Raw genomic sequence first — 24,226 nt, 5'->3', positions numbered from 1 at the left:
AGTTAAGAAAAATCAATAAAATTTAAATATATAATTTATGTATGAGTTTCGTTTTTTGATTCTAATTTTTTGGTGATGGAAATAGAAAGAAATAAAAATATATATAGTCTAATATTGAACGATTTCAGAATAATTATATACATACAGATTTTAGGTTTAAGTTTAAAATATTAATAAAATTTGTAAACTAATAAACTTTAAAATTCCCTTTTGAGTAACTTATTTCTTTTATTAAAATTTATTTTCAAGTATGTACTTACACCAAGTTCGAGTAAGTTTTAAAGGTCTTTATCAATACTTTTATTTTGAATATATTTAAAACAAAGTTTTAAGAAACTAAGTGTTGACTTAAATGTAAGCCTTTTTTCAAGTGAAACAAATTTTGCTAAACATTTTGTGTAAAGTAAATAGTCTATATTTATGCTTGAAAAGTATTAGTTATTTGATATAAGTTTTAATTGTATTAGAAGCCAACAAAGCTCTAATCCGTTAAGTTATATATTTTTCTTAAGAAAAAGTTCTTAAACAAATTTAACTTTTACCATTCCTATACATCCCAAGACGTTAGCGTTGAGCAAAGCAAATAATAGTTTATTCATTACATGTGTAAGATCAGCATTTTATTGGCAAAATAAACATAAAGCACGCTCGTGCTTGGCTAAATAAATTCCTTGAAGCGAGACGGCGAAAAAGTTATTGTTACTATGGTCACTAAACGCTCGCTGGCGCTGAGTTTGTGCGCTACAATTGTACTCGTAATATCGTTTTAATACGTTATTTACTTAAAAGAAAGCTCTCCGATTAAACTTTTCAAAAAAAGTTTTGAATGGCGTTTATTTCATGGTAGAACTTATACTAAAATACATCGCTGAGTTGTAATAAACTAGAAAAATTTTAAACTTAAAACCCTATTTTGTTGCTGATTAGGAATAGTAATTTGTTGATTGTATTAAAGTTTAATTTGATGTGTTGGAAACTATGTCTAAGGAAGCGAAGAATTTAAAAATTGGAAAGTATAGACAGCAAACCCACAATGTTGTTGAAGCGATGGTGAGCAAATACAAATAATACGTATTCTTGTCTAAAGTGTATAAGGATGAACGTTTGATTAATATAGAATATTTTTTTACAGAATTACAATGATACAAAAACAACTTGTAAAAAGTATAACAAAAAGTATTTTTTGTATGTCAAAACTTTAGTAATTAAATATGTAAAATCGAACAATTACTTTTAGTAACATTTTATTTTGTCAAGTTTGATAACCACTTAGTAAACTTGTTCATTATAAAAACACATCAAAAGATTTAGCTATTACATAATAAACTATAAATCAAGTTTTTAAACACTTTTGAAACTAGCCTTTCAATCATTTATTAAAAGCCAAACAATCATTCGTTAATCTAATATGCACAGGAAAAGTTTCAGCTAATCAATTTTGATTCTTAAAATGCTAAAAAGTATAGTTTTTATTTATTATTTTTTCATAAAATTTTGCTAAAATAATGTAAAAAAGACTTGTAAACTGTTTTTTAATGGAAAATTTAATATTTCATCTATTCTATATATTAAAACAAGTAATTAAATTTTCAAAAACCAAAACTAAAGAAATAATACTGTACCAAATCATCACATAAATTAAAGAAAAAATACAAGCAAAAAATATTTTGACTGTATTTGGTAATAAAAAATTAACTTGAGTCAACTTCGAAAACGTTTATGTTTTAATTTTGTAGAATATGTTTTGGTTTTTAATTTGAAAACAAACCGCATACTTTGCTATGCTGTTTATTTATCTTGGAAATTTTTAATACAGTAAAAAGTGTCTTTAAATCTATATATTTTTAATATATATTGCTTCAGAAAGCTAAAGTTATATTTTGCAAAAACATTCTGAGTAAAAATATTTCAAGAGTTTTTAATAAAAGAATTCTGATCACGTTAATACGCAATTAACAAAACAAAAAAATGTTAGTCTTATGTTTTGGCTTGTATGACGTCATTAGTTACTACAAAAAGCGGTTTGTAGTAAGAAGAAAGTGGGTTAAGAGCCCACTTCTACTACAAAGCCACAGCAGATTTAGACAAATGTAATAATAGCTGACTAGTATTTTTTCCTTTTCGAGTTCAAACTCTGAGTTTACAGTACCAGTAAAGTCATAATTATTTAGATTGCTATATTTAAATTGTTTATTATCATGAACGAAAATAACAGTTTTTGCTTAATGGTTTCTCTGAAAGGCTATCAAAGCTTAAAGGTGTTAAGCTTAATTTATTTTTGTAATTGCAAGTAATAACAACAACATTATTATAAACAGCAAAAGATGAAAGAACAGAAAGAGTCTAAAAGATCTCAACTTGACCAGAGGCATGAGTACATTATAGACATAATTTCAAGAAATCTGCATTTAGACAAGTAAAATTTCAAAAAAGATTGAAGTATTAAAGATGTAGAAGCTATTAACTTTAGATTAGAGTATATACATATTTTGTAGATAAAAGTATTTAAGTTATACTGTTTGGAAAGTATTTAATTTTAGTTAAAGTTCTTGATACTTAATTTAGTTTTAGTAAAAAAAATTATATGTTATAATCAGAATTATGAGCCTACTGCCTCTAACAATACGAAAATAATTAAAGAACTTCAAATAGATGAAAGAGTTATTAGCAGCAAATAGCTGATTTTACTAATTTTGACTTAAAAAGTAATTTTATTATTAAAAAAAAATCAAAATGCTAAAATTTATACAGTATAGTGCATTTTATATAACTATTGTTTGTTGGTTATTGTAAGAATACTATAGTCAGTAAAAATTCTTAATTTAAAGACACGAAGTAGAAGATGCGTTTCTAGAGGGTGAACAACTTGCCCGAGTTGAATCGTTTTTTTCTGTTGATGGAACGTCAAAACTCATGCTTTTTCATCAGGAAGTCGACCATGTTGTAGAAGGAGGTTTATTTTACACCTGTATACTTCTTAACATACAAAACTAGTTTAACATATTTTGGAAAAAAAAATCATAGGTCAGTAAGTTTTTAAATAAGCATTTTTTTAACAGTGGGCCACATTCAATTAGGAAGAAATGACAATAAACCAGTAACACCCTCTCCGACCAGAATGAAACTTTTTGTTACTGATGGTAAAGACCAGGCGTTTTCAGGAAAGTGCATATTTTTTCTCAGAACTGACACTTCGAAACCTGTCACTGTCGATAACATCCACAAGGTAACTTTTAACTTTTACAAAAAAAAGGAAAAATTAAATCTATAACGTACTTTCTATTTCATTAAACTTATTTAAAATTTGTATACTTTATATTTTTAACAATTTTTTGAACTTCTTTAGAAAAAAAAGTTTCATCGCTTATTTTCAAATTTCTTTGTTCTTTTTTATCTATAATTATTTTGATAAACTGCTATTTTTTTTAAACAACTTGAAAGAAAATTACTGGAAAACATTTTAAAAATCTAAACAACTTAAGTTTTATCAATAAAAAAAGGGCTAAACTTTAAATAAATAATCCTATGTATAAATTTTACTTTTTTCAAATTTAAGCATTAAACTAGATTTTGAAAATGAATTTATATAAAGGACATACACATGCAAATTATGGATGCTTCCGAAGGTGGTGTTTTAAAAGCAATAGAGAGAATGTTGTGTCAAATATACATACCTGCGTTGAAAGTCAACACTACTGGCTGGGGTAATTTAAACAAGAATCAGACTAATCTGCTGAAAAACGTCTTCATAAATAAGATAGAATCTTTTGCAAACATGTTGAATGGAGCAAATCAAAGTTTAGAACAAAAAGTTGTGCTTACAGTGAGTTTATTTGTTTTGATCAGACAAAAAAAAACCTGTTTGACATCAAGTGTATTATAATTTGTATTAAATTTGTTGGTAGTAAAACTACAATAAGTTATGAAAATATTCTTAATATAGTTAGTTTATTGTTTTCAAGCAATCTTAAGTTTACTAATAAATCTACAAATAATATATTAAATGAATACAGCCGTTCCACAAGTTAGATTTAAACAAACTAAAGAACCCTGACGATTACGCCACAGCTGCAGCCACGTCAGAAACATTGGAACTAGTAGAAGAGTGCATGAAAATTTGGATTAAACAAATACAACAAGTTGTTTTTTTTTTACTAAGTTCCTTTGAACATCAACTCTAACTATTAAAAAAAAATAGTAGTAACACAGTTTTTATTTTATTTTTTATATGTAGGTGCTCGCAGAAGCGGACCAATTAAGAAGGGAAGCTGATAACATTGGCCCAAGGGCGGAGCTTGATCATTGGAAGAAAAGAGCTTCAAGGTTCAATTACTTATTAGAACAACTAAAGGGCAAGAATGTAAAAGCTGTAGTTGGAGTTTTGCATCGTGCTAAGTCAAAGCTTTTGCAGGTTTAGTTTTAAAAATTTCTTAATTTTCAAAGCATCACATAACACAATTTTGTTTTGAATTTCCTATACTAATAAAAAATAACAAAATACAAATTTAGTTTATTTTTAAAAATCTACCAAAAACAAAAAAATTGTTTTACATATGTAATTATTTTTGCATAAAACATTAAATGGTTCTGAATGTAAAGCATTATCTAAAACAGGAATGGCATAAACTTGATTCGCGAATTACCGATGCAGCAAATGAGTCAAAAGACAATGTTAAATATTTGCAAACACTTGAAAAGTTCTGCGATCCGCTATACAACAGGTATGTTAAAATTTTCTTTATTATATGTTATATTATATATTTATTATATGCAATCAAGCGTTATTTAATTCACAAACTAAAAATTATCAAGCTTAATACACTTCATTTTTTTTTATACAAAATATTTTGAACACATCGTAAGTTAACCTACTTTAAAAAAGACAAACTAGTTCTTAAGTTACCGAAATTTTTATTGATAGTAATAATTTTATTTAAAGTGATCCAGCGGGAATGGTGGAAGCGGTGCCTCATTTGATAAACGCTATTAAAATGATATACAGCATAAGTAGGTATTACAACAGCTCAGAAAAGATGACTTCTTTGTTTGTTAAGGTATATACTTTTAAAACTTTTTTATTTATTTTTAGGTTTGTGAAATTAGTTTTTTTTATTATTATTAACTTTAAAATTGATTAAATAATAAGCTATTCAATAAGTTAAAAGATAGTGAAATTTTTACTCTTCAATAAGTATTATTTTAGATAAGGAAGCTATAGTAAAAATTGTTGTAAGCATAATTTATGTTATACTATCGTAGATTACGAATCAAATGGTGTCCAGCTGCAAAAATTACATCAGTAATAACGGGACATCAAATATTTGGGACCAAGAAAGAGATGAAGTCATTAAAAAGATTCGTGCTTGTATAGATCTCAACAATGTTTGTATAATTTTATTAATTGTGTTACATTAAACTTTGAAAAAACAAAAACATGTATATTGTAAGTAATTATTAGTTATTTATTTTTAGGTATAAGAATTGTAAATGTTTTTAGTTACACTAAGAATAAAAACGATATATTGTAATAGAATAGCACTTGAAAGTTTTTTATTTTTCTTTTAACAATTTGCCTAATTTATGTTCGTTATTTAAAATAAAGATAGAATTAAATAACTAAATGATATTTATTAAATTCGTTTTTTGTTTAATGAGGGATAAAATTTAACTTGAATATTTAGGAGTACCAAAGTTGCTTTCAAAAAACGAAGCAGAAGCTCGAAGAAGAAGGCAGCGATCGCCAATTTGACTTCAGTGAGATGTACATTTTCGGAAAGTTTGAGGCATTTCAAAGAAGACTGATAAAAATTTTGGATTTGTTTAAAATGCTCAAAATTTACTCAACTTTGGAAACCTCTAAAATAGAAGGTTTAGAGTCAATAGCTGGAAAATATCAAGTAAGTCGATATAGATGTAAGCTGTTTAAAAAGTACTTATAGCAAATTGAAAACTATTGAATTTTTAGGTTATAATGACAAATATCAGAAGGAAACCTTACAACTTTCTTGATCAACGAAAAGGTGAGTTCGATCAAGACTATGAAGATTTCAAACGGGGCATTGATGACATTCACAACCAAACCTCGGTTCACATGGACACGATGTTCGACCGAGTTCCTTCAACCATGCGCTCCGTGGCACTGCTGAGAAAGTTCGAGAAGCTAGAAATCGCCAAACTGGAGGTGGAGAGCAAATACGAGGTTGTTCTCAGTAACTACAGTAAAGAGGTTGATGGAATTGCAAAGATGTATTCTAAGCAGAAGAACAATCCTCCCTTGCCTAGGAACTCACCTCCATTAGCTGGTAAGACTCTTGAAACTGTTTAATTGGATAGTAATCAGATTGCTGTTGATTTTATTTTTGTGGATCTCATTACCACTATTTAAAAGGTAAAATCATGTGGGCACGTCAGTTGTACCGGAAAATTCAGCTACCGATGGATTTGCTGATGCGTGAGGCTCCCGGTGTGCTTAAGGGAAACGACGGAAAAAAAGTCATTAAAAACTACAACAAGATTGCAAAAGTGCTGTTGGAGTTTGAACTGATCTACCATCGACAATGGATAAGAGGAGTTGAGCAAGCTAAAGCAGGTTTTAACACTTTTCATGCCTAAAATTAAATTTACGTTTTATCCGACATTTTTAATGTTTTTCAAAAAATACTTATAGGTTTGCAGGCTTCTTTGCTAGTACGTCATCCAGATACAGGAAAGTATTATGTAAATTTTGATCCGTATATTCCAACTCTGATCAGAGAAACTGATCAAATGAGAAGAATGAATTTAGACGTGCCACTTGCAGCCATCAAAATTTTACAAAGAGAAGCTTCTCTAAAAGAGTACAAGAGCAGACTTGATGTAAGAATGGTTTTAAATTTCATTAATAATTTAACCAATAAAAAAAACAGTTTCTGTTTTAGTTACAATTATTTTATATTTAACTTTTCTTGATCATTAAAAGATAATTTAGTTTATCAAGCTTAAGAGAAATAAAAATAAGACAATATATACTTGAAATTTTACTAAAGTAAGAAAACAAACATAATTTCAAGATAAAAAATAATAGTTCAAGGAGCTTTGTGTAAAAGTAATTTGAAATAATTTGAATTACTAATTACGTCTGAGTATTAAAAGAGTCAATCAACTCGTTCAACTGTAGTTTAAATTGAGTTAAATAGCAATGTGAAGTGTATGTTTAAAAAACTACTTTTTGTAGTTACTATACTATACAAAATAACAAAAAATAAGAATAAAAGAAATTTGTTGTTTATAAATATTTTTGCATTTTTTTTAAACTCTCTGATCTGATATTTGAAGTTTTAATGTATTATTATTTATTTTGAAGTGGTGTTTTTACAGAACCTACTCGCGGAAAATGAGAGAGTACGATCAATGGTCCCATCAGCTTTGACATTTTTGTGCGGTCACCATGTAAGCAAAGTGGAAGATGTTTTTGATGTCGGATTGACGACTTTAAATTGGACAAGCATAAATGTAATCAGTTACGTTGAGAGATGTCATAAAGCTTTAGGTTTGTTTTTAATACTACTCTTATTTGGTAAAATCATGCTTTCCGAAAAATAAAAAGTAGCATTAGTAAAGATTCGTTATTTTTAATTGTCAAAAATATTTGTTTCCCAATTTAGATTTAGTCTTAGATTTAATGTTTCAGTTAAGTTATATTAAAAAAGTATATATTAAGCTTTCGATGAAAAAGCATTTAGAATTATAAATTTGTGACAACATAAAAACTATTTAACAGAGGATCTCGAGCTTTTATTAGAGCGAGTGAACAACTTGATAAAGTACCGAATAAATTTCGTATTCAATGAAATGTCAAAAGTTGAGTTGATTAGTTTGCCCGATGACGAGCCTTTGACTGTTGATAAGTTTACTAAAAACGCCCAGGTGGTTAACTGACTTTGACTTTTTCACTCTACTAGTAAAATTAATGACAGTTACGTTTAGTTTAACAATATCTTAATTAAATTATGCTATTTATTTAAAATTTAAGAGCAAAACCGTTTCGTAATAACTGCTATAAACTTCTTTAATAAACATTTTGAAACCAGTAAGCTAGTTTGAGACCTAAGGTGAACAGTATTAGTTTTTAAAAGTAAAGTTTAAAACTGTATATTAATTATAAGTTTTTTTTTAACTTTAAGGAATTGTGCAAAAAAGGAGCAGAGATGCTGCAATCCAAGTCAATGCTTGTGGAAAGCGCAACCTACGAACTGATAAACATGCTGCTTGAAGGATATTCTTTTACAAGCAGCTTAGTAAGTGACTAATACATGGTTTTTTATATGACTCATAACTATGTTATAATATGTATTAAAATATTTAAAGCGAATAAAAGAATAGTATATTTTAAAAATCACATATTTTTCTCCACACATCTAATTTAAGAGATTAATTTTAATAAATAGATGTTTTCTACCAGCAAGAAGTAATTAACTAAACCTTTTTTCCTTTCAGTCAGATGACGAAACAACGACAGAGATCTCTATGAGCGGAACTCAGAATAGCAGGATGAATACTGCCAAGAAAAGAAGAAGAAGAAAAAGAGATAACAGACAGGCAATGCAAGAAGCAGTGACGTGAGTGACATTTGTTGGTTTTATATTCAAAACTTTAAACTTTATAAAAGAAAATAACAACATAACAAAACTTAATAAACAAATAAAACAAATCCCTACATTTCTAAAACGGCTGTCGTTTTACTAGTTTAGGCCTAACGATCAAAAACTCGTAGTGATTTACTAACTTAAACTTTCAAATTGTTGTTTCAAAATTTTCTTAAAACTGGATTTTGTCTATTCAAAGTTTAGTTTTATTCTTTACATAAATGGTTTAAGTAGAAGAACAAATTCATTTTCAGTCTAAATAACATAGTGTGTTTTTATAGAAATATGCCAATATAAAATGATAAAAAATGAAAATTTACAGGGAACTGTTAGGTCATTTTAGCTATCGAAATATGGACGCCCTGGTAAAAGTTGTCAAGTCAACTCTAGAAAGCTTAAGAAGAAAAATTCTTAGCCCTACTCTTCAAAAGTATAAAGGTTAGTTTTACAAAATAATTTCAAAATAATAAAATAGTTTAATATGAAGTTTTAAGTTACTTCCATACACTTAATTTCAAACTCAGAAAGTCAAAAGTATATACATATATTTATACATAAGTCAAAAGTATGTATACATACTTATCTAAAACATTTACCGACTTCGAATAACAGTGAACAGTTTTACTGATGAGAGCAAGCCTTCAGAAAAAGCCATCCCAGTCTTAAGAACAAACGCAATCTTGCTTATTCCTAGCATCGGAATTTCACCAAAGTTAGAAGAAATACAACAAAGCATCACTCAGGTCGCTGACTTTGTTCTGCAAGTGATGTTGGGTGTTTCACAGTGGAACAAGGATTGGAATAAAGTAAATACAATTTAGAATATTTGTCCAAGTAACTCATACTATAAACTTATTTTAAAGTAACACATTTACTTTAAACATATTAAAAAACTGTTTAAGAAGTTTTACAAAACACGTAAAGAATGAATTTCTTCAGAGTAAGCTACCAGACGGTGAAGATAAGGAATTGCTATCGAGTGAAGATTCTCATCCTAAGAAACCAAAAGTAGTGCGAAATAAAAGTAGAATGTCTATGGTAGAGGGCTCCGTCGTGTCAACAACAGATAAATCAGCCCATTTGACTTTGGACGTGCAGACTATGAAGAAAAATTATTACAAAGCGATAAGAGATAATAGCGATGTTAATAAGATGTACTTGCAGCTTGGAAGTATAATCAACTCAACGAGAGAAGTTTGTTTTGTTGTACTCAAACTTGTATTTAATATTTATTTTTATAAGTCAAACTTCTGTATTTTTTCTTAGACAATTGTTACGCAGATAATTTTAAAGTTTTGTTAATATAATATCTCAATACATTTTTGTAATGTTTAAACTATTTATGGCTTTCTATATAAGTAGTTCTAAAATATTCAGGATGTGTGCACAGAAACTTATTATACAAAAAATTATGCGCTTGTTAGAAAGTTTGTTACATAACTTTTAACTAGTAAACTGAATACTGCTATGGTTTTAAGAGTTTAAGTTAATAATATAATAAAAAGTTTGAAAACTACATCAAAATAACTCTTGAAAAAAAATTAATATATACTAAACTTATTCTTAACACATTTTTGACAATAGTTTAGATTTCTGAGCATAGTAAATTTAAATTTATTCACACTACTGTGCGTACGTTAGTGTGAAAAGCAATAGTTTTGTGCACATGTACAAAAGCTCACAATTGGAGAAGCACTGTTCTATAACGTAAACTATCAATAAAAATATGTAAAAGCATTGTAACATTCAGGAGATCTCCGGGCTTCTGAAATCATATGCAAAGTACCAGCATGTTTGGAAAATGGATAGAGAAGTAGTAGAGGAAGACATTGAAAAGAGATCTCCATCTGTAGACGAGTTTGAACAGAAAATACTCAACTACAAAGATCTGATAGATCTGATAAACGAGGAGCCTGAGTGCATGGTCGTGGGTTCGGTTGCTGTTTATACTGGTTAGTTATACAAACTATTTACACACAAACAATTTTGAAAAGTTTTTATTGAAATTATATTTAAGAATATGCATAAATAATACACTAATACAATAAAATAAAATCTACTGCTAATAGTGTAATTGTGTAAAGTCTTAATTAGTTTTATTAGTTTAGAGAACAAATATAACCAAAAACCTTTCATTATTTTTTATATTCAAATTAATACTTTAGTAAAGTACTTTAAGTTTAACTAACTACTATAATGAAAACAAAATATTAAAAAATATCTTAAGTAATAAACAATATATACTTTATTAAATACACAAACATAAACAGAGAACTTGAAAGTAGCGTTAGTGGCCGAGTGTCGAATGTGGATGGCTTTTTACAGTAGACTTTGCAATAGCAAGTACAAACGTAAAATGGAAGAAATTTTCACCTTGGTTGACGACGTTTCGAAAAGAATGAGCAGAGAAGTTAAAGATCTTGATGATATCAGGATCGTTATGGGAGCTTTGAAGGAGATTAGAGAAAAACAAATAGATGTAGATATGTCCATCACTCCTATTGAAGTATGTTTTTTTTGAACTATATGAACTCGCAAATATTAATTGTTAGTATTGAAAAAACATTTTATTTTGAGTACACGTAGCTTGATTATTACTACAAAGCTAATAAACTAAATGTGTTTGAAAAGTTATCTAAAAAGTTTAGATCTCCACACTTATAAAATTTAATTTTTCATTAACTTTTCATTAACTTTTAATTTTTTTAAATAATATTGTAAGCAATTTATTAACCTTTAATCTCTTTAGATTTTTAAACAAGCTTAAAAAATATACTGCAGTTTTTTTCATGGAATTTAATTTTTTTAATTGGTAAAATAGCAAAAGTAGTTGAAATTAAATAACAAATATAGAATTCAAACATACTAGCTATCTTACTTAGCATAATAAATTGTAAAAATAGTTCCTTACATGAAAAATTTTAGACGAGCTACAGCATTCACAACAAGTTCAACCTTCCGGTCCCTAAAGAAGAGGTAGAAAAAGTTGACACTCTGAGGTACGCTTGGGAAAAGGTGTTGGTTCAGGCTACAGCACAGCAACAATTGTTAGTAGAAATCCAACCAAACTTCCGAGGAGATCTTACGAGCAACATAATCCAGTTTCAAACGGACTGTAGAGACTTTTTTGTTGATTACGAACAGGTTTAAATACAGTTTGTTTAAAGTTTTGTTAAATACAGTGCTTATTCACTTCTCCGGACTTCACTTATCCGGAAGCTCACTTATCCGGACAGTTTCAGTAAAAAGAGTATTCAAAAAAAGTTTCAGTATTGAAGTCTACCATTTTTTTATAATACAAATATTTAAGCTCTTATGCTGTAAGAAAATTTTAAAGTGATTTTATAAATTCTACAATTTTGTTCATTATTATGACGTAATAATGCTACTAAAGATTACATTCTATCTTTGTTCAAAACTAGCTTAGTTATCATTAATCTGTAAGCATGTAAAGTAATTCAGTTTATAATTTTTCAATTTAATTAATAATTTTTTCAAATTTATATTTCTCTTAAACAAAAACTAATCTTTTTTCCAAATTAATAATTAGGGCTTAAACTTTACTTGCTTGACCCTCAAAAAACGTGTATCGTTGCAGAGGTTTAGTAAGTCTGATGTTTTTCTACTTAGAAAAAATGAATTAATTTTTTATAATCTTTTATTGAATTTATTTGTTTTTATTATAACACTTTTATTATGCATTATATGCAGCAGTTATATAATTAAATGAAAAAGTTGATTTTTTGTACTTATCCGGATTTTTGGTTATCCGCACATGTTTACAGAAAAATCTTGCCCAACGTGTACGGATAAGTGAATAAGCACTGTACTTTCAGTTGCTATAATAAACACAACTAGTTAAAAAAAAAGAAATAAATATGCAAAAAAAAACCTAAAAATAGCTACAAGTATGTTTGCTATAAAGTTTAGGTAAATTTCTATCACAAACTTATTTCAAACGAAAATTAGAGTGCTGAACTAATTAAAATTTTAAGGAAGGACCAATGGTTGCAGGCGTTCCTCCTCAGGAAGCAAGCGACCGACTTATCATTTTCCAAAACAAATTTGAATCTATTTGGAGAAAGTTTATTACTTATTCTGGTATGTTCAATATCAAAATTTTATACAAAAATGGTTTAATAAAGCTTCTATACTGTTTGTACAAAAACATTACTTTAAAATACCTGATTTGTTTACTAATATACCTCAGCTTTCTTATTGTTTTTGTAGTCTATGATAGTATTTAATTGTTAGTCACCAAATTATTGACAAATCAAGAAAAGTTTTACAAAGCCTGTAGTAGAAATTTAAACTTAAGTCTTTCTTATAAATTAAAACTTTAGTTTGTAAACTCGAAATTAATCGTACGCAAATAAGTTTCATTTTTAAATTTTTCAAAATCAAGGTGGTGAGGAATTGTTTGGACTTCCGGTAACTCCTTACCCAAGGCTGCATGAAATCAAAAAACAAATAGGTCTATTGCACAAGCTGTACAGCTTGTATAACAATGTTATCGATACTGTTAACGGTTACTACGACATATTGTGGACAGAAATTAAGATAGAAAAAATCAATGACGAACTTAGCGAATTTCAAAGCAGGCACGAACAAAATTAGCTTTTTTAAGAAAATAAATTATTTTTCATTTTTAGTAAACTTAAAATAGTTACTTCATACACAATGTCAAAAATAGTAATAGCCTAAATAACTAATAAAGATCTAAAATTAAATGCTTATTTTTCAAATTTACCTTTAAAGTAGAAATTTACCAATATTCAATGCAATATTGCAATATTTTACATATAGTCATTAAAATATACCTGTAGATGTAGAAAATTACCAAGAGCTCTACGAGAGTGGCAAGCATTTTTGGACTTGAAAAAAAAAATTGAAGACTTTAGTGAAACTTGCCCACTTCTTGAACTGATGTCTAACAAGGCTATGAAGGATCGTCATTGGAAAAGGATATCTAATGTAGTTTTTGAAACTATAGAGCTTGACTTAGATATTAGAAATTTTTTATAATGTTTTATTATTAGATTAAAAAATAAAGACTATAAGTTTGATTTAAATCGACACTATTTTAACAATTACTTTTCGGCAAAAAAAAAAAAAAAAGTTAATCAATTCTTGTATGTGACAGCAAAAACAAAACTGTAGGTTACTGGTCACGAGTTTGATGTGGAAAATGAATCGTTTCAACTTCGAGGTATTATGGATGCTCCCTTGCTGCAGAAAAAAGAAGATATCGAAGACATATGCATTGCGGCAGTTAAAGAAAGAGATATTGAAGCTAAATTGAAACTTGTTAGTTGTGTTTGAGATAATTTACTAAAGAAAACTGCACAATTAAGCGAAATTTAACTTTTATTTAAAAAAAGTTCTGTACATTTATATTTATTGTTTATGTAAAAATTTTGCATTATAATCGTTTATGTAGTCTGAAATAAAAAATAAAATATTCCAAGCAACATCAATAGTTACAATTATTATTAATATTTTCTAGTTTTTTGTACATTTCAGTCTTTATAATTAAATCTATTTAAGGTTTGTTACAGATTAGAGTTTCATAATATAACAAAGTTTTTATGTTATATCTACAGTTATTCAACTTATAATAAATATTTAATAGCTGAGTTACAATTAATTGAAAGAAAATTTTTTATTAAGATATACTTAAATATCTAAAATGTTGTTTTTTTAGTTTTTATAAAAAGTCAAAAAGCGCGTTTTCGTTTTGAACCGCTAGAATGTAATAAAAACTAATGACAGGTAATATCCGAATGGGATGGTCATGAATTTGTGTTCGGTAATTTCAAGACCAGAGGTGAGTTGCTCTTAAGAGGGGATCACACGGGAGAAATTGTTACAGCTAGTGAAGACAGCTTAATGATACTCAGTTCTCTTATGAGCAACAGGTCTGAATTATTTAAGAATAAGATAAAGTTTTATATGTTATCTTTATTTATTTGTAAATTTTTTTAAGTGTAAATTTTTTAACTTAAAATAAATTTTAATCAGAATTGTATCAACTTTTAGACTTTTTACACATAAAGCTTACATTGACCTTATTTTAATAATCTGAATTAGTTAATAACAAATAACTATATTTTGTAAGTTTGTAGTTTATGTTAATGAAACATTTAAATTTTTTATAATAAATCTATGTAACTAAGTTTTGAAAAAGTAGTTTTTTGAGCTGAAATTAAGCAATTAAAGCAGCATATTTAAATTTAAAAATATGTTCTAATGTTTATTTCACTCAGATACAACACCCCATTCCGGCCACGAATTCAAAAATGGGTACAAAACTTAACAAATACTACAGAAATTATTGAGAACTGGATGACTGTGCAAAATCTATGGGTTTACCTTGAAGCTGTTTTCGTCGGTGGAGATATAGCAAAGCAACTTCCTAAAGTGAGAAACTATGAGAGTTTTTCATAAGCTAAGGAATTTGACTTAAATTAATATCGATGAAAGACTTTATTTATATTTTACATTGCTTTATAATCAACTTATCAATGATTTCAACTAAGTTTTTTTTTTTTTGTTCTGTTTTTTCTCAATAACATTAAATAACAATTCAATGCTTTTTTTAGCTTAGTGTAGACTTTTATAAGATGATAATAAATAGTTTATACTTAAATGGCTTAAAAAACTAATTATACATGTCAACTGTTTTTCAAATAATACTTATCGATAAATCACACATGTAAATAAACTTAAATAAAAACAAACAAATTTGTAACAACTAGTTCAAAAATATTTTCTAGGAAGCAAAAAGATTTTCTAACATAGACAAATCATGGGTGAAGATAATGACAAGGGCTCATGAAAACCCAAAAGTGATTAACTGCTGTGTAGGAGATGAAACAATGCAGCAACTCTTACCTCATCTTCTTGAACAGCTTGAACTGTGCCAAAAATCACTCACTGGGTTGGTTTTTCAGGTTTACGAAAAAATTAAAGATGCTTTAATGAAGCCGAAAAAAAGTTTCTAAAATATAAATAAGTAACATTTAAAAAGACTTCTATGAAACCTGTACATAGAAATGTTAGTGTATGGTTTTGTTTGTTTTTTACTACTGACCCCCAAAAACAGTTCAAAACGTCTACAGGTAATTTAAACACAAAAATAAATATAGGTATCTGGAGAAAAAACGTCTTCTTTTCCCACGATTTTTCTTCGTATCCGACCCTGCTCTTTTGGAAATTCTTGGTCAAGCAAGCGATTCACACACAATACAATCTCATTTACTCAATGTCTTTGATAATATCAAGTCTGTGCGCTTCCATGAGAAAGTTTGTTTTAATGGTATTTTTGATGCAGAGTTGATTTTCAAAAGTTGTACTAGCTCAATCTTTTTATTCAGAAGTTTTCTTTTTTTATTAAACATAATATTGAACTACTTATTTTAAAATTGATACCGTTTTTTTAAAGTTTCATGAAAACAGGGAAGCGCACAGTTCCAAACCGCGATCATTTCCCACCCGATTAAGGGTAAGCTTACCGACCAAAGGTAAGAATTAAGGGTAACAGTGATATTAAAAAAAAATAAAATAATAAAGAAGAAAAAACAAATGGGTTGGAATTGTGCGCGTGTGGGAATTGTGCGGATAGGAAATGATAGCGGGTGGAAACTGTTAGTATACCATAAAAATAATAACTTATTAAGTTGTTAATTCTTGCAGCACTACGACAAAATATTATCAATTGCTTCAAAAGAAGAAGAAACAATTGACTTAGTAACACCTGTGCTGGCAGAAGGCAATGTTGAAATCTGGCTGCAACAATTGTTAGACAAATCAAGACTGTCGCTACATGGAATTATTAAAACTGCCTACATGGCCATACAAGACCCATCATTTACTATTCTTGATTTTCTCAACACCTTTCCTGCTCAGGTAAGCAAATATGAAATATTTACTTTTAATTTTAAGGTTGAAATTTTGAAATTTTACTTTAAATAAGTATTAAGGTCCAAAGTTACTGTAAAGAAAAATTATTGTAGCGTTTGAAAAAGTTTCTTAGAACTTTTGTACGTAGTCTTAGAAAATTAAAACGAACTTAATATAAAATAGACAGTTCAAAAAAAAAAAAGCTTTTATTACGAAATTTAAAAACCATACTTATACAGGTTGGAATATTAGGAATTCAGTTTGTCTGGACTCGTGCCTCTACAGAAGCTTTAAATCAAGCGAAGTACGACAGGAAAGTTATGCACGCCACAAACACAAGCTTTCAAAACTTGCTGGATACACTCATTGACCAAACAACTAAGGACTTGTCTAAAGTTGAGAGGACCAAATTTGAAACACTTATCACAATACACGTGCACCAGAGGGACATCTTTGAAGATTTAGTAAGTAAAAAACAATTTAGTTTTTTAACTGTTTTTGCTTACTAATTATAACTAAAGCCAATAGTATAAGTATTCGCTATATAACATTTTTTTGAATAGTTTTAATACAAATTGGTATATTAATGATGTTGTTTGTAAGTTGTAAACTTAATAAATAAGTTTAATTAATCTGAAACATTTTCTTTTTTTGGCTTTTTAAATGTGTACAATTAAGTTGTGAAAAAATAATTTATCTTCTACAGGTTAAAAAGAACATCAAGCATCCAACAGACTTTGAATGGCAGAAGCAATGTAGGTTTTACTTTGATGAAGATTCTGACAAAACAGAGTGCAAAATAACGGATGTAACTTTTGCGTATCAAAATGAGTTTCTCGGATGCACCGACAGATTAGTCATAACTCCACTCACTGACAGGTACTTTGTCATTTTTATAAATCCTTAACTACTTTCGTAACTCAAAAGCTCATTGAAAAACTAACACTGAATTTGCACTATCAAGATATTGTCTTTAATGTCTTTTAAAAATGCAGATATTGCTCTTTGTAAAGAAAGATTTTAATCATAGCGTTTAGAAAACTAGAAAACTTTTAAAAAAATTATAGATGTTATATCACTTTGGCACAAGCGCTTTATATGAGTATGGGTGGGGCTCCGGCTGGTCCCGCGGGAACAGGAAAGACTGAAACGACAAAAGATATGGGGAAAGCCCTTGGTAAATACGTGGTCGTCTTCAACTGCTCCGATCAGATGGACTTTAGGGGTCTTGGAAGAATTTTCAAAGGTTCTGCTTGTTTCTTAATCATATTTTTAATAGATATTTTTTTTAGTTTTTGAGTACTTTAAACTTTTTTTGCATTTGACTTTTTTATATAGAAATCACCAAAAAGATCTAAACATATTAAACTTAGTAGGAAAGGTAAGTGTGATCTAAAAACTTAATTACATGTTTTAATTTTTTTTAATGCATAAATTAAGACTTTTTGATAAGCTATCATTTGAAGGCTTTTCAGAGCCTCTTAGTAAAAAAAATATTAGAAACAAATACAAATATTTTGTACTTCGAAATATTTTTTGTTTGTTTTGTTCTTTACTATTTTGCTTGATATAACATTATAATGTAAGTGATAGGACAGTGTCTTTATGTGTTTAAACCTCTTTATCTATTTTTTTTACTTTAGTTTTTAATAATAATTTTTTTAGTACACTGTTAACAAAAAGTATCTAAAACTCAAAACGTTTTAATTAAACTTAACTAGCCTGATTTAAAACTTACAAATGTTTGAAATAATTAATAATGTGTATATGTATCTATAGTGTACTATATCTCGTCTTCCTTGTCTTCCTTCAATAGATATAATAATATTTTTAGTAATGAACTTTAAATTAAAAAAAAATTATATTAGTATATAAGTGATATATTTATTAATGTTACCAAATATAAAGTATCGACAGTTGATAGTAAAACGAATATTTCTACTAGTATGTAGTTTGTTTGTATACAAACGTGTTTTAGATGTCTGCATTCCCTCGTTATTTGAAAATATTTTAGCTCAAATAAAGTAGCAAAAACCTATAAATAAGTTAAATGTGTTAGTTTTATTTTATAATACCACCGAATACTTGTGTAGGATTGGCTCAGTCAGGATCTTGGGGATGTTTTGACGAGTTCAACAGAATTGAACTTCCCGTTTTGTCAGTTGCTGCTCAACAAATTGCTGTTGTGCTGCAGTGCAAGAAGGAAAGAAAAAGTAAATTTATTTTCACCGATGGTGATGAGGTGAGCGCGTTGTCTTTTTATTTGCTTTAATCACCTAAGTGTTCTACATAAATCTAGTTAAAGTATTGCTTTATGTTCGTTTAAATAACATTTATGAGAGTTTTTACTCTTTAGAATTAAAATATGTCAACAACTAGAGTTGTAATAACAATTTATAAAAAACCAGGTTTCAATGAACCCAGAGTTTGGTATCTTTTTGACAATGAATCCTGGTTATGCAGGACGTCAAGAACTTCCCGAAAATTTAAAAATTCATTTTAGAAACGTTGCTATGATGGTTCCTGACCGTCAAATTATTATTAGGTAAGCTTCTCTTTGAAAAAAATTTAATACTCAATTTAATGTATACAAATTAACTTGACCTATGTTTTTAGTTATGCTTTGACTAACTTTTGAATTCAAAAACTTACATAAAACTAGTTATAAGCAATAAAGTTTTACAGAGTTAAGCTAGCTGCAGTCGGATTTAGAAATAATGTTCCACTTGCTAAAAAGTTTTATATTTTGTACAAATTGTGTGAAGAGCAGCTTACTAAACAAGTACGAACTAAGTTTTTTTTATGGTAATTTAATTATTTTTTGTTTGAACACAAATTACTAAAATTAAGTAAAACTGAACAATAACATAAATATTGTTCTATTTTGTAGTAAAAATCAGCTGCTACTAATTCTAAAATATGATTATCAATAATACACAACTAACATGTTTTTTTTTAATAAAATAAAAATAGAAGACAATTTTTCAACTTGGTTATAACAGTTTTATTTTTTTTAAATATTTTCATTACAAAGTTTACAGTCACAAACAACAAACTTTTACATTTCCAAAACTCTTAAGGTTCACTACGATTTTGGATTACGAAACATATTGTCCGTATTGCGAACACTAGGAGCAGCAAAGAGGTCAAATCCTAACGACACAGAAAATATGATAGTGATGAGAGTTTTAAGGGACATGAACTTGTCGAAGCTTATAGATGAAGACGAACCGCTATTTCTTTCACTTATCAGTGATCTATTCCCCGGTAAATTTAGTGCCTTTTATATAATTGAAAAAAAAGTATGTTTTAAAAAAAAAAGTTACTTTTAAACAATCTAATCAAATAAAATTTCATTTCGTCGTTCTATTTTTAAGTCTGTTTTAATTTTATTTTATTAATAATTTTACTACTTTAAATGTTCTAGTTTTAAAACTTTTAAAAGTTTTTTAGTACTAGACTAAAAATTCAAATACAGCGTTTATCAACTTTTTTAGTCCAGTTTCTTTACAACAAATGTCCTCAACTCAAAATTTTTGAAATCAAAAGGTATCAGTCTCGACAAAGGTGGTTACCCAGAGTTGGAACTTGCTATCAAGCGTCGCACAGAGGAGGCAGGTTTGGTCCACCACCCTCCGTGGGTGCTGAAAGTCATCCAGTTGTTCGAAACGCAGCGAGTCAGGCACGGTATGATGGCTCTGGGACCGAGCGGTGGAGGAAAGACATCTTGCATTCACACTCTAATGAAAGCTATGACTGGTACTTTTGCTTCTAAGTTTTTTAATCTCATGTTTGCTTTTATCTTGGTACATGATGCTATTTTTTATTGTTTTTACTTTGTGAAAGCATATGTCTTAGGAAAACAAAAAAAAAAAGATGTTATTAGGTATATTTACCAGAGCAAAAATTTTTCATTAACTTTTTATTTCAACACCTTTTTGTTCAGAAGCTTTTAAAGTCAAAATAAAATATTCAGTTTTCATGACTTGACACCAAATATTTAATTTTCATAGCGTCTTTATGTATTACATAAGTGAATTTTAACAGATTGCGGTCAACCTCACCGTGAGATGCGGATGAATCCAAAAGCCATCACCGCGTCTCAGATGTTCGGAAAACTCGATGTTGCCACTAATGACTGGACCGACGGTATTTTCTCAACATTGTGGAGAAGGACTTTGAGAGTGAAGAAGGGTGAACACGTTTGGTTGGTTCTAGATGGACCAGTTGACACTATATGGATCGAAAACTTGAACAGGTTTGTTTTGAATGTTTAAAAATGTCTTCTTGAAAATATTTTTGTTAGTCATTCTTATCAGCATATTTTTATAATATTTGCTACTTATTTTAACTTTGATACTATTATTAATAATACAGAGTCTTATGAATATTTTCAGCAATTCATACAATAAATCATAACTATAAGCAATTGATTTTTGAAGTAAGTTCTTCACAAATTTGTAAGCACAAATAAAATAATTTACTACTCTCTACTCAAAAAAATATTTATTGAAGTAATAAAGTAAATTTTTATAGTGTACTAGATGACAATAAGACGTTGACCCTTGCAAACGGAGACAGAATTCCCATGGCACCTAACTGTAAGGTAGTTTTTGAACCCCACAACATTGACAACGCCTCCCCAGCAACTGTATCTAGGAACGGAATGGTGTTCATGTCCTCTTCTGTATTAGATTGGCATCCCATATTGCACGCGTGGCTAAAAACGAGACCTGACTCAGAAGCTAAGGTTTGCTGTTAGAAAATTTGTGACATATTTTTCTATGTACTGAAACACGAAATTTTTTCTGAATATATGTAACTGGGGATTTTTTGATTTATCAAAAATGTCTAAACATAGTAAATTTTAACTAAGAGTTGTATTCGCTAGTTTCAATAAAATTTCAATGCTCTACTATTTATTACAACGAATAATATTTGTTATTGATGTACTAATTAAACAATAATATTAGTGAAAATTGGTTATTTTAATTACTACCTGGTTTAGGTCGGAGTTTTTTTCCACTAATATATTATTCAAATAAGCTCTTCTCATTATAGTAAATTGAGCAATACTTTTTAGTTAGGACAAAAAAACTATATTGATGTACTAATTATAAGTATTTATTATGAAGGAATATTTTTAAAGAATTTTATAGTTCATCTGTTATAAAAGTTTATTTATTAGATTATTTAAATAAGTAATTAAACAGTTTTACAGGATTTATTGCTTTAAAGTAACAATATGATTTAATTTTATCTTTCTTGATTTTACTCTGTTATAAAACTCATATTGCAATGTATTTGATATTTTTCGACTTAGCAAAATAATCTTAAAACTTACAGGTCATAGCAGAAATCTTTGATAGGTGTTTCCCAACAATATATAGATATGCAGTGCAAAATCTTGTATTTAAAATGGAAGTACTCGAAGCTTTTATAATCCGACAATGCATCGGTAGATTTTAGTTGATTTGTTATAAGAAAAAAGTCTGTAATAGTTATTTTAACTTTCATGCTCAGCACTAATAAGGTTACGGTAAAATCTTATGATTAAAAGAATAAGTGTAAAAAAAATTTAGTAAGGTTAAATGTATGGCTCAAACAAAATGTTCAAACAGTAATTAATGAAACTTATTTGATACTTGATCTAATAAACGTTTAAAAAATAACCACTACGTGTTTTTAGTTTTAATGGACGGACTTATCGAAGTTCAAGACAAATTAGGGGCTCCGAGAAAGTTTGTTGAGAAAATATTCGTGTTCGTTATTATGTGGAGTATTGGAGCTTTATTGGAATTGGAAGACAGAGAAAAATTACAACAATTTTTTGAAGGTTTATTTAAAGTTTTAAGCAAGTTTCAAGTCTTTTTATACAAAAACTTTTTTTTACATAAGTTATTTTTTACAGAAACAAAAGGCTTAGATTTAGACCTTCCTGTCATTCCAGAAGACTCCGAAGACACAATATTCGATTACACTGTTGAACAATCCGGAGAATGGGTTCATTGGAAGACTAAAACATCTGGTACCAATTTTTAAAATAAATAAAAACAGTACTTGAAATTTGTCAGGCTTTAGTTTTATACAACTAAATATTGAAATTATTTTTTTTGAAACAAATAATTTTATTTTTTAAATAGAGTACACTTATCCACACGATAGAACCCCTGAATACAGCTCAATTTTGGTACCTAACGTCGACAATGTCAGGACTGACTTTTTGATCAAAAGTTGTGCCAAGCAAGGAAAAGGTGTTTTGCTTATTGGAGAACAAGTTCGTTTGTTTTATTAAGTTCTAACTTGACCATAGATTTCTGTATAACAATTTTTAAGTGGTTTCTCTAGCAAGGTTTTATGCAACTAACTATGAAATAACTATAGTATGGAAACTTTAACGGTTGTTGTTAGAAGAAAATCAAATATAATTAATTTGTCTAGGGTACCGCCAAAACAGTTATTATAAAAGGGTTCTTGTCTGCTTACAACTCTGAAGAACACTTGTTTAAGACAATCAACTTTTCAAGCGCAACTACTCCTATGATGTTCCAGGTTTGATTACAGCTATAAACAAAATAATGAAGTTGATTTTTTTAGCTATATACTTTTAGTTTACTAACATTTATTAGTATAAACCTTCTAACTTTTTATTTTTTAGAGAACGATTGAAAGTTACGTTGAAAAACGAATGGGTAGTACTTATGGTCCGCCTGCAGGTAAAAAGATGACAGTTTTTATTGATGATATAAACATGCCAATTATCAATGAATGGAAAGATCAGGTTGGTGGTTAATAATAATTGTGCTTGGAATAAGTTAAAAATTAGTTAATTTAGTTATCTAAAGTAAAAACAAGTACTAATTAAAATAAACTTTTATAAAATAGATAACAAATGAGATTGTGAGACAAGCAATGGAAAATGGAGGCTTTTACAACTTAGACAAACCTGGAGACTTCACAAACGTTGTTGACATGCAGGTATAATTAAGTGCTTAGTTTATTATACAACTTAACTTACAAAAGCCACTGATAAATGTTTGTTCTTGAAAAAAAGCCTATTTATAAGCTAACACAATCACTTTGAAGTTTGTTGGAGCAATGATTCATCCCGGAGGAGGTAGAAACGATATTCCACAGCGCCTCAAGCGGCAATTTTGCATATTCAACTGCACATTACCAAGCAACTCCTCCATCGACAAAATTTTTGGAGTTATTGGTCTCGGACATTTCTGTGCTGAAAGAAATTTCAAGGTTATTAAATTATTGCAGTGTTAATCATTTAAAAATATTTCATATCTATTTTTTCTCTCTTTATTTGATAATAACTACTTCAGTGAAGTTTATAAACTTAAAATATTAAGTTTCATTTATTATTTTAAAACATATGGAACAAGAAAAACTAAATAACTTTTTTTTTGAATCAATCAATAATAGTCAGAAACCGCACTTACTCACAGGCTCCGGTAACTGATCTGTTGAAAAAGCTAGTTCCTCTCACTAGAAGATTATGGCAATCAACTAAAGTTAAAATGCTACCTACTCCGGCCAACTTCCATTATGTCTTCAATTTAAGAGATCTCAGTAGAATCTGGCAGGTTAAAAAAACTGTAATAATTACAAAAAAAAATTTTGTTTTTTAATTTGTATATTTTTGTATGACAAACTATACCAAGTTTTATTCAGTCAAGTTGTAAGTAATT

General features: G+C 28.3%; 1 protein-coding gene across 1 annotated transcript in view; it reads left to right on the top strand.

Moving 5' to 3' along the window:
- The first annotated feature begins 8,148 nt into the window (after positions 1-8,148).
- LOC145842025 (dynein axonemal heavy chain 5-like) overlaps positions 8,149-24,226 on the top strand; it is a 29,708-nt gene continuing 13,630 nt past the window's right edge. Inside the window, exons 1-36 of the mRNA XM_082949372.1 lie at positions 8,149-8,276; positions 8,476-8,597; positions 8,947-9,062; positions 9,237-9,430; positions 9,564-9,818; positions 10,375-10,576; positions 10,895-11,130; positions 11,550-11,768; positions 12,620-12,725; positions 13,030-13,225; positions 13,451-13,598; positions 13,785-13,931; positions 14,397-14,542; positions 14,891-15,044; positions 15,401-15,564; positions 15,773-15,929; positions 16,320-16,532; positions 16,766-16,990; positions 17,233-17,405; positions 17,594-17,772; positions 18,620-18,768; positions 18,935-19,071; positions 19,212-19,308; positions 19,607-19,793; positions 20,076-20,285; positions 20,574-20,784; positions 21,063-21,276; positions 21,873-21,984; positions 22,216-22,362; positions 22,438-22,554; positions 22,670-22,803; positions 22,968-23,078; positions 23,185-23,307; positions 23,412-23,504; positions 23,613-23,777; positions 23,984-24,121. Coding sequence (XP_082805498.1) covers positions 8,187-8,276; positions 8,476-8,597; positions 8,947-9,062; positions 9,237-9,430; positions 9,564-9,818; positions 10,375-10,576; positions 10,895-11,130; positions 11,550-11,768; positions 12,620-12,725; positions 13,030-13,225; positions 13,451-13,598; positions 13,785-13,931; positions 14,397-14,542; positions 14,891-15,044; positions 15,401-15,564; positions 15,773-15,929; positions 16,320-16,532; positions 16,766-16,990; positions 17,233-17,405; positions 17,594-17,772; positions 18,620-18,768; positions 18,935-19,071; positions 19,212-19,308; positions 19,607-19,793; positions 20,076-20,285; positions 20,574-20,784; positions 21,063-21,276; positions 21,873-21,984; positions 22,216-22,362; positions 22,438-22,554; positions 22,670-22,803; positions 22,968-23,078; positions 23,185-23,307; positions 23,412-23,504; positions 23,613-23,777; positions 23,984-24,121 — 5,787 coding nt within the window. The 5' untranslated portion in view covers positions 8,149-8,186. The remainder of the gene's footprint in view (positions 8,277-8,475; positions 8,598-8,946; positions 9,063-9,236; positions 9,431-9,563; positions 9,819-10,374; positions 10,577-10,894; positions 11,131-11,549; positions 11,769-12,619; positions 12,726-13,029; positions 13,226-13,450; positions 13,599-13,784; positions 13,932-14,396; positions 14,543-14,890; positions 15,045-15,400; positions 15,565-15,772; positions 15,930-16,319; positions 16,533-16,765; positions 16,991-17,232; positions 17,406-17,593; positions 17,773-18,619; positions 18,769-18,934; positions 19,072-19,211; positions 19,309-19,606; positions 19,794-20,075; positions 20,286-20,573; positions 20,785-21,062; positions 21,277-21,872; positions 21,985-22,215; positions 22,363-22,437; positions 22,555-22,669; positions 22,804-22,967; positions 23,079-23,184; positions 23,308-23,411; positions 23,505-23,612; positions 23,778-23,983; positions 24,122-24,226) is intronic.

This window comes from Thalia democratica, chromosome 8 (genome assembly GCF_965202585.1).
Source record: "Thalia democratica chromosome 8, ktThaDemo2.hap1.1, whole genome shotgun sequence".
NCBI classification, from domain to species: Eukaryota; Metazoa; Chordata; class Thaliacea; order Salpida; family Salpidae; genus Thalia; species Thalia democratica.
This window is presented reverse-complemented; position numbering and strand designations above follow the sequence as displayed.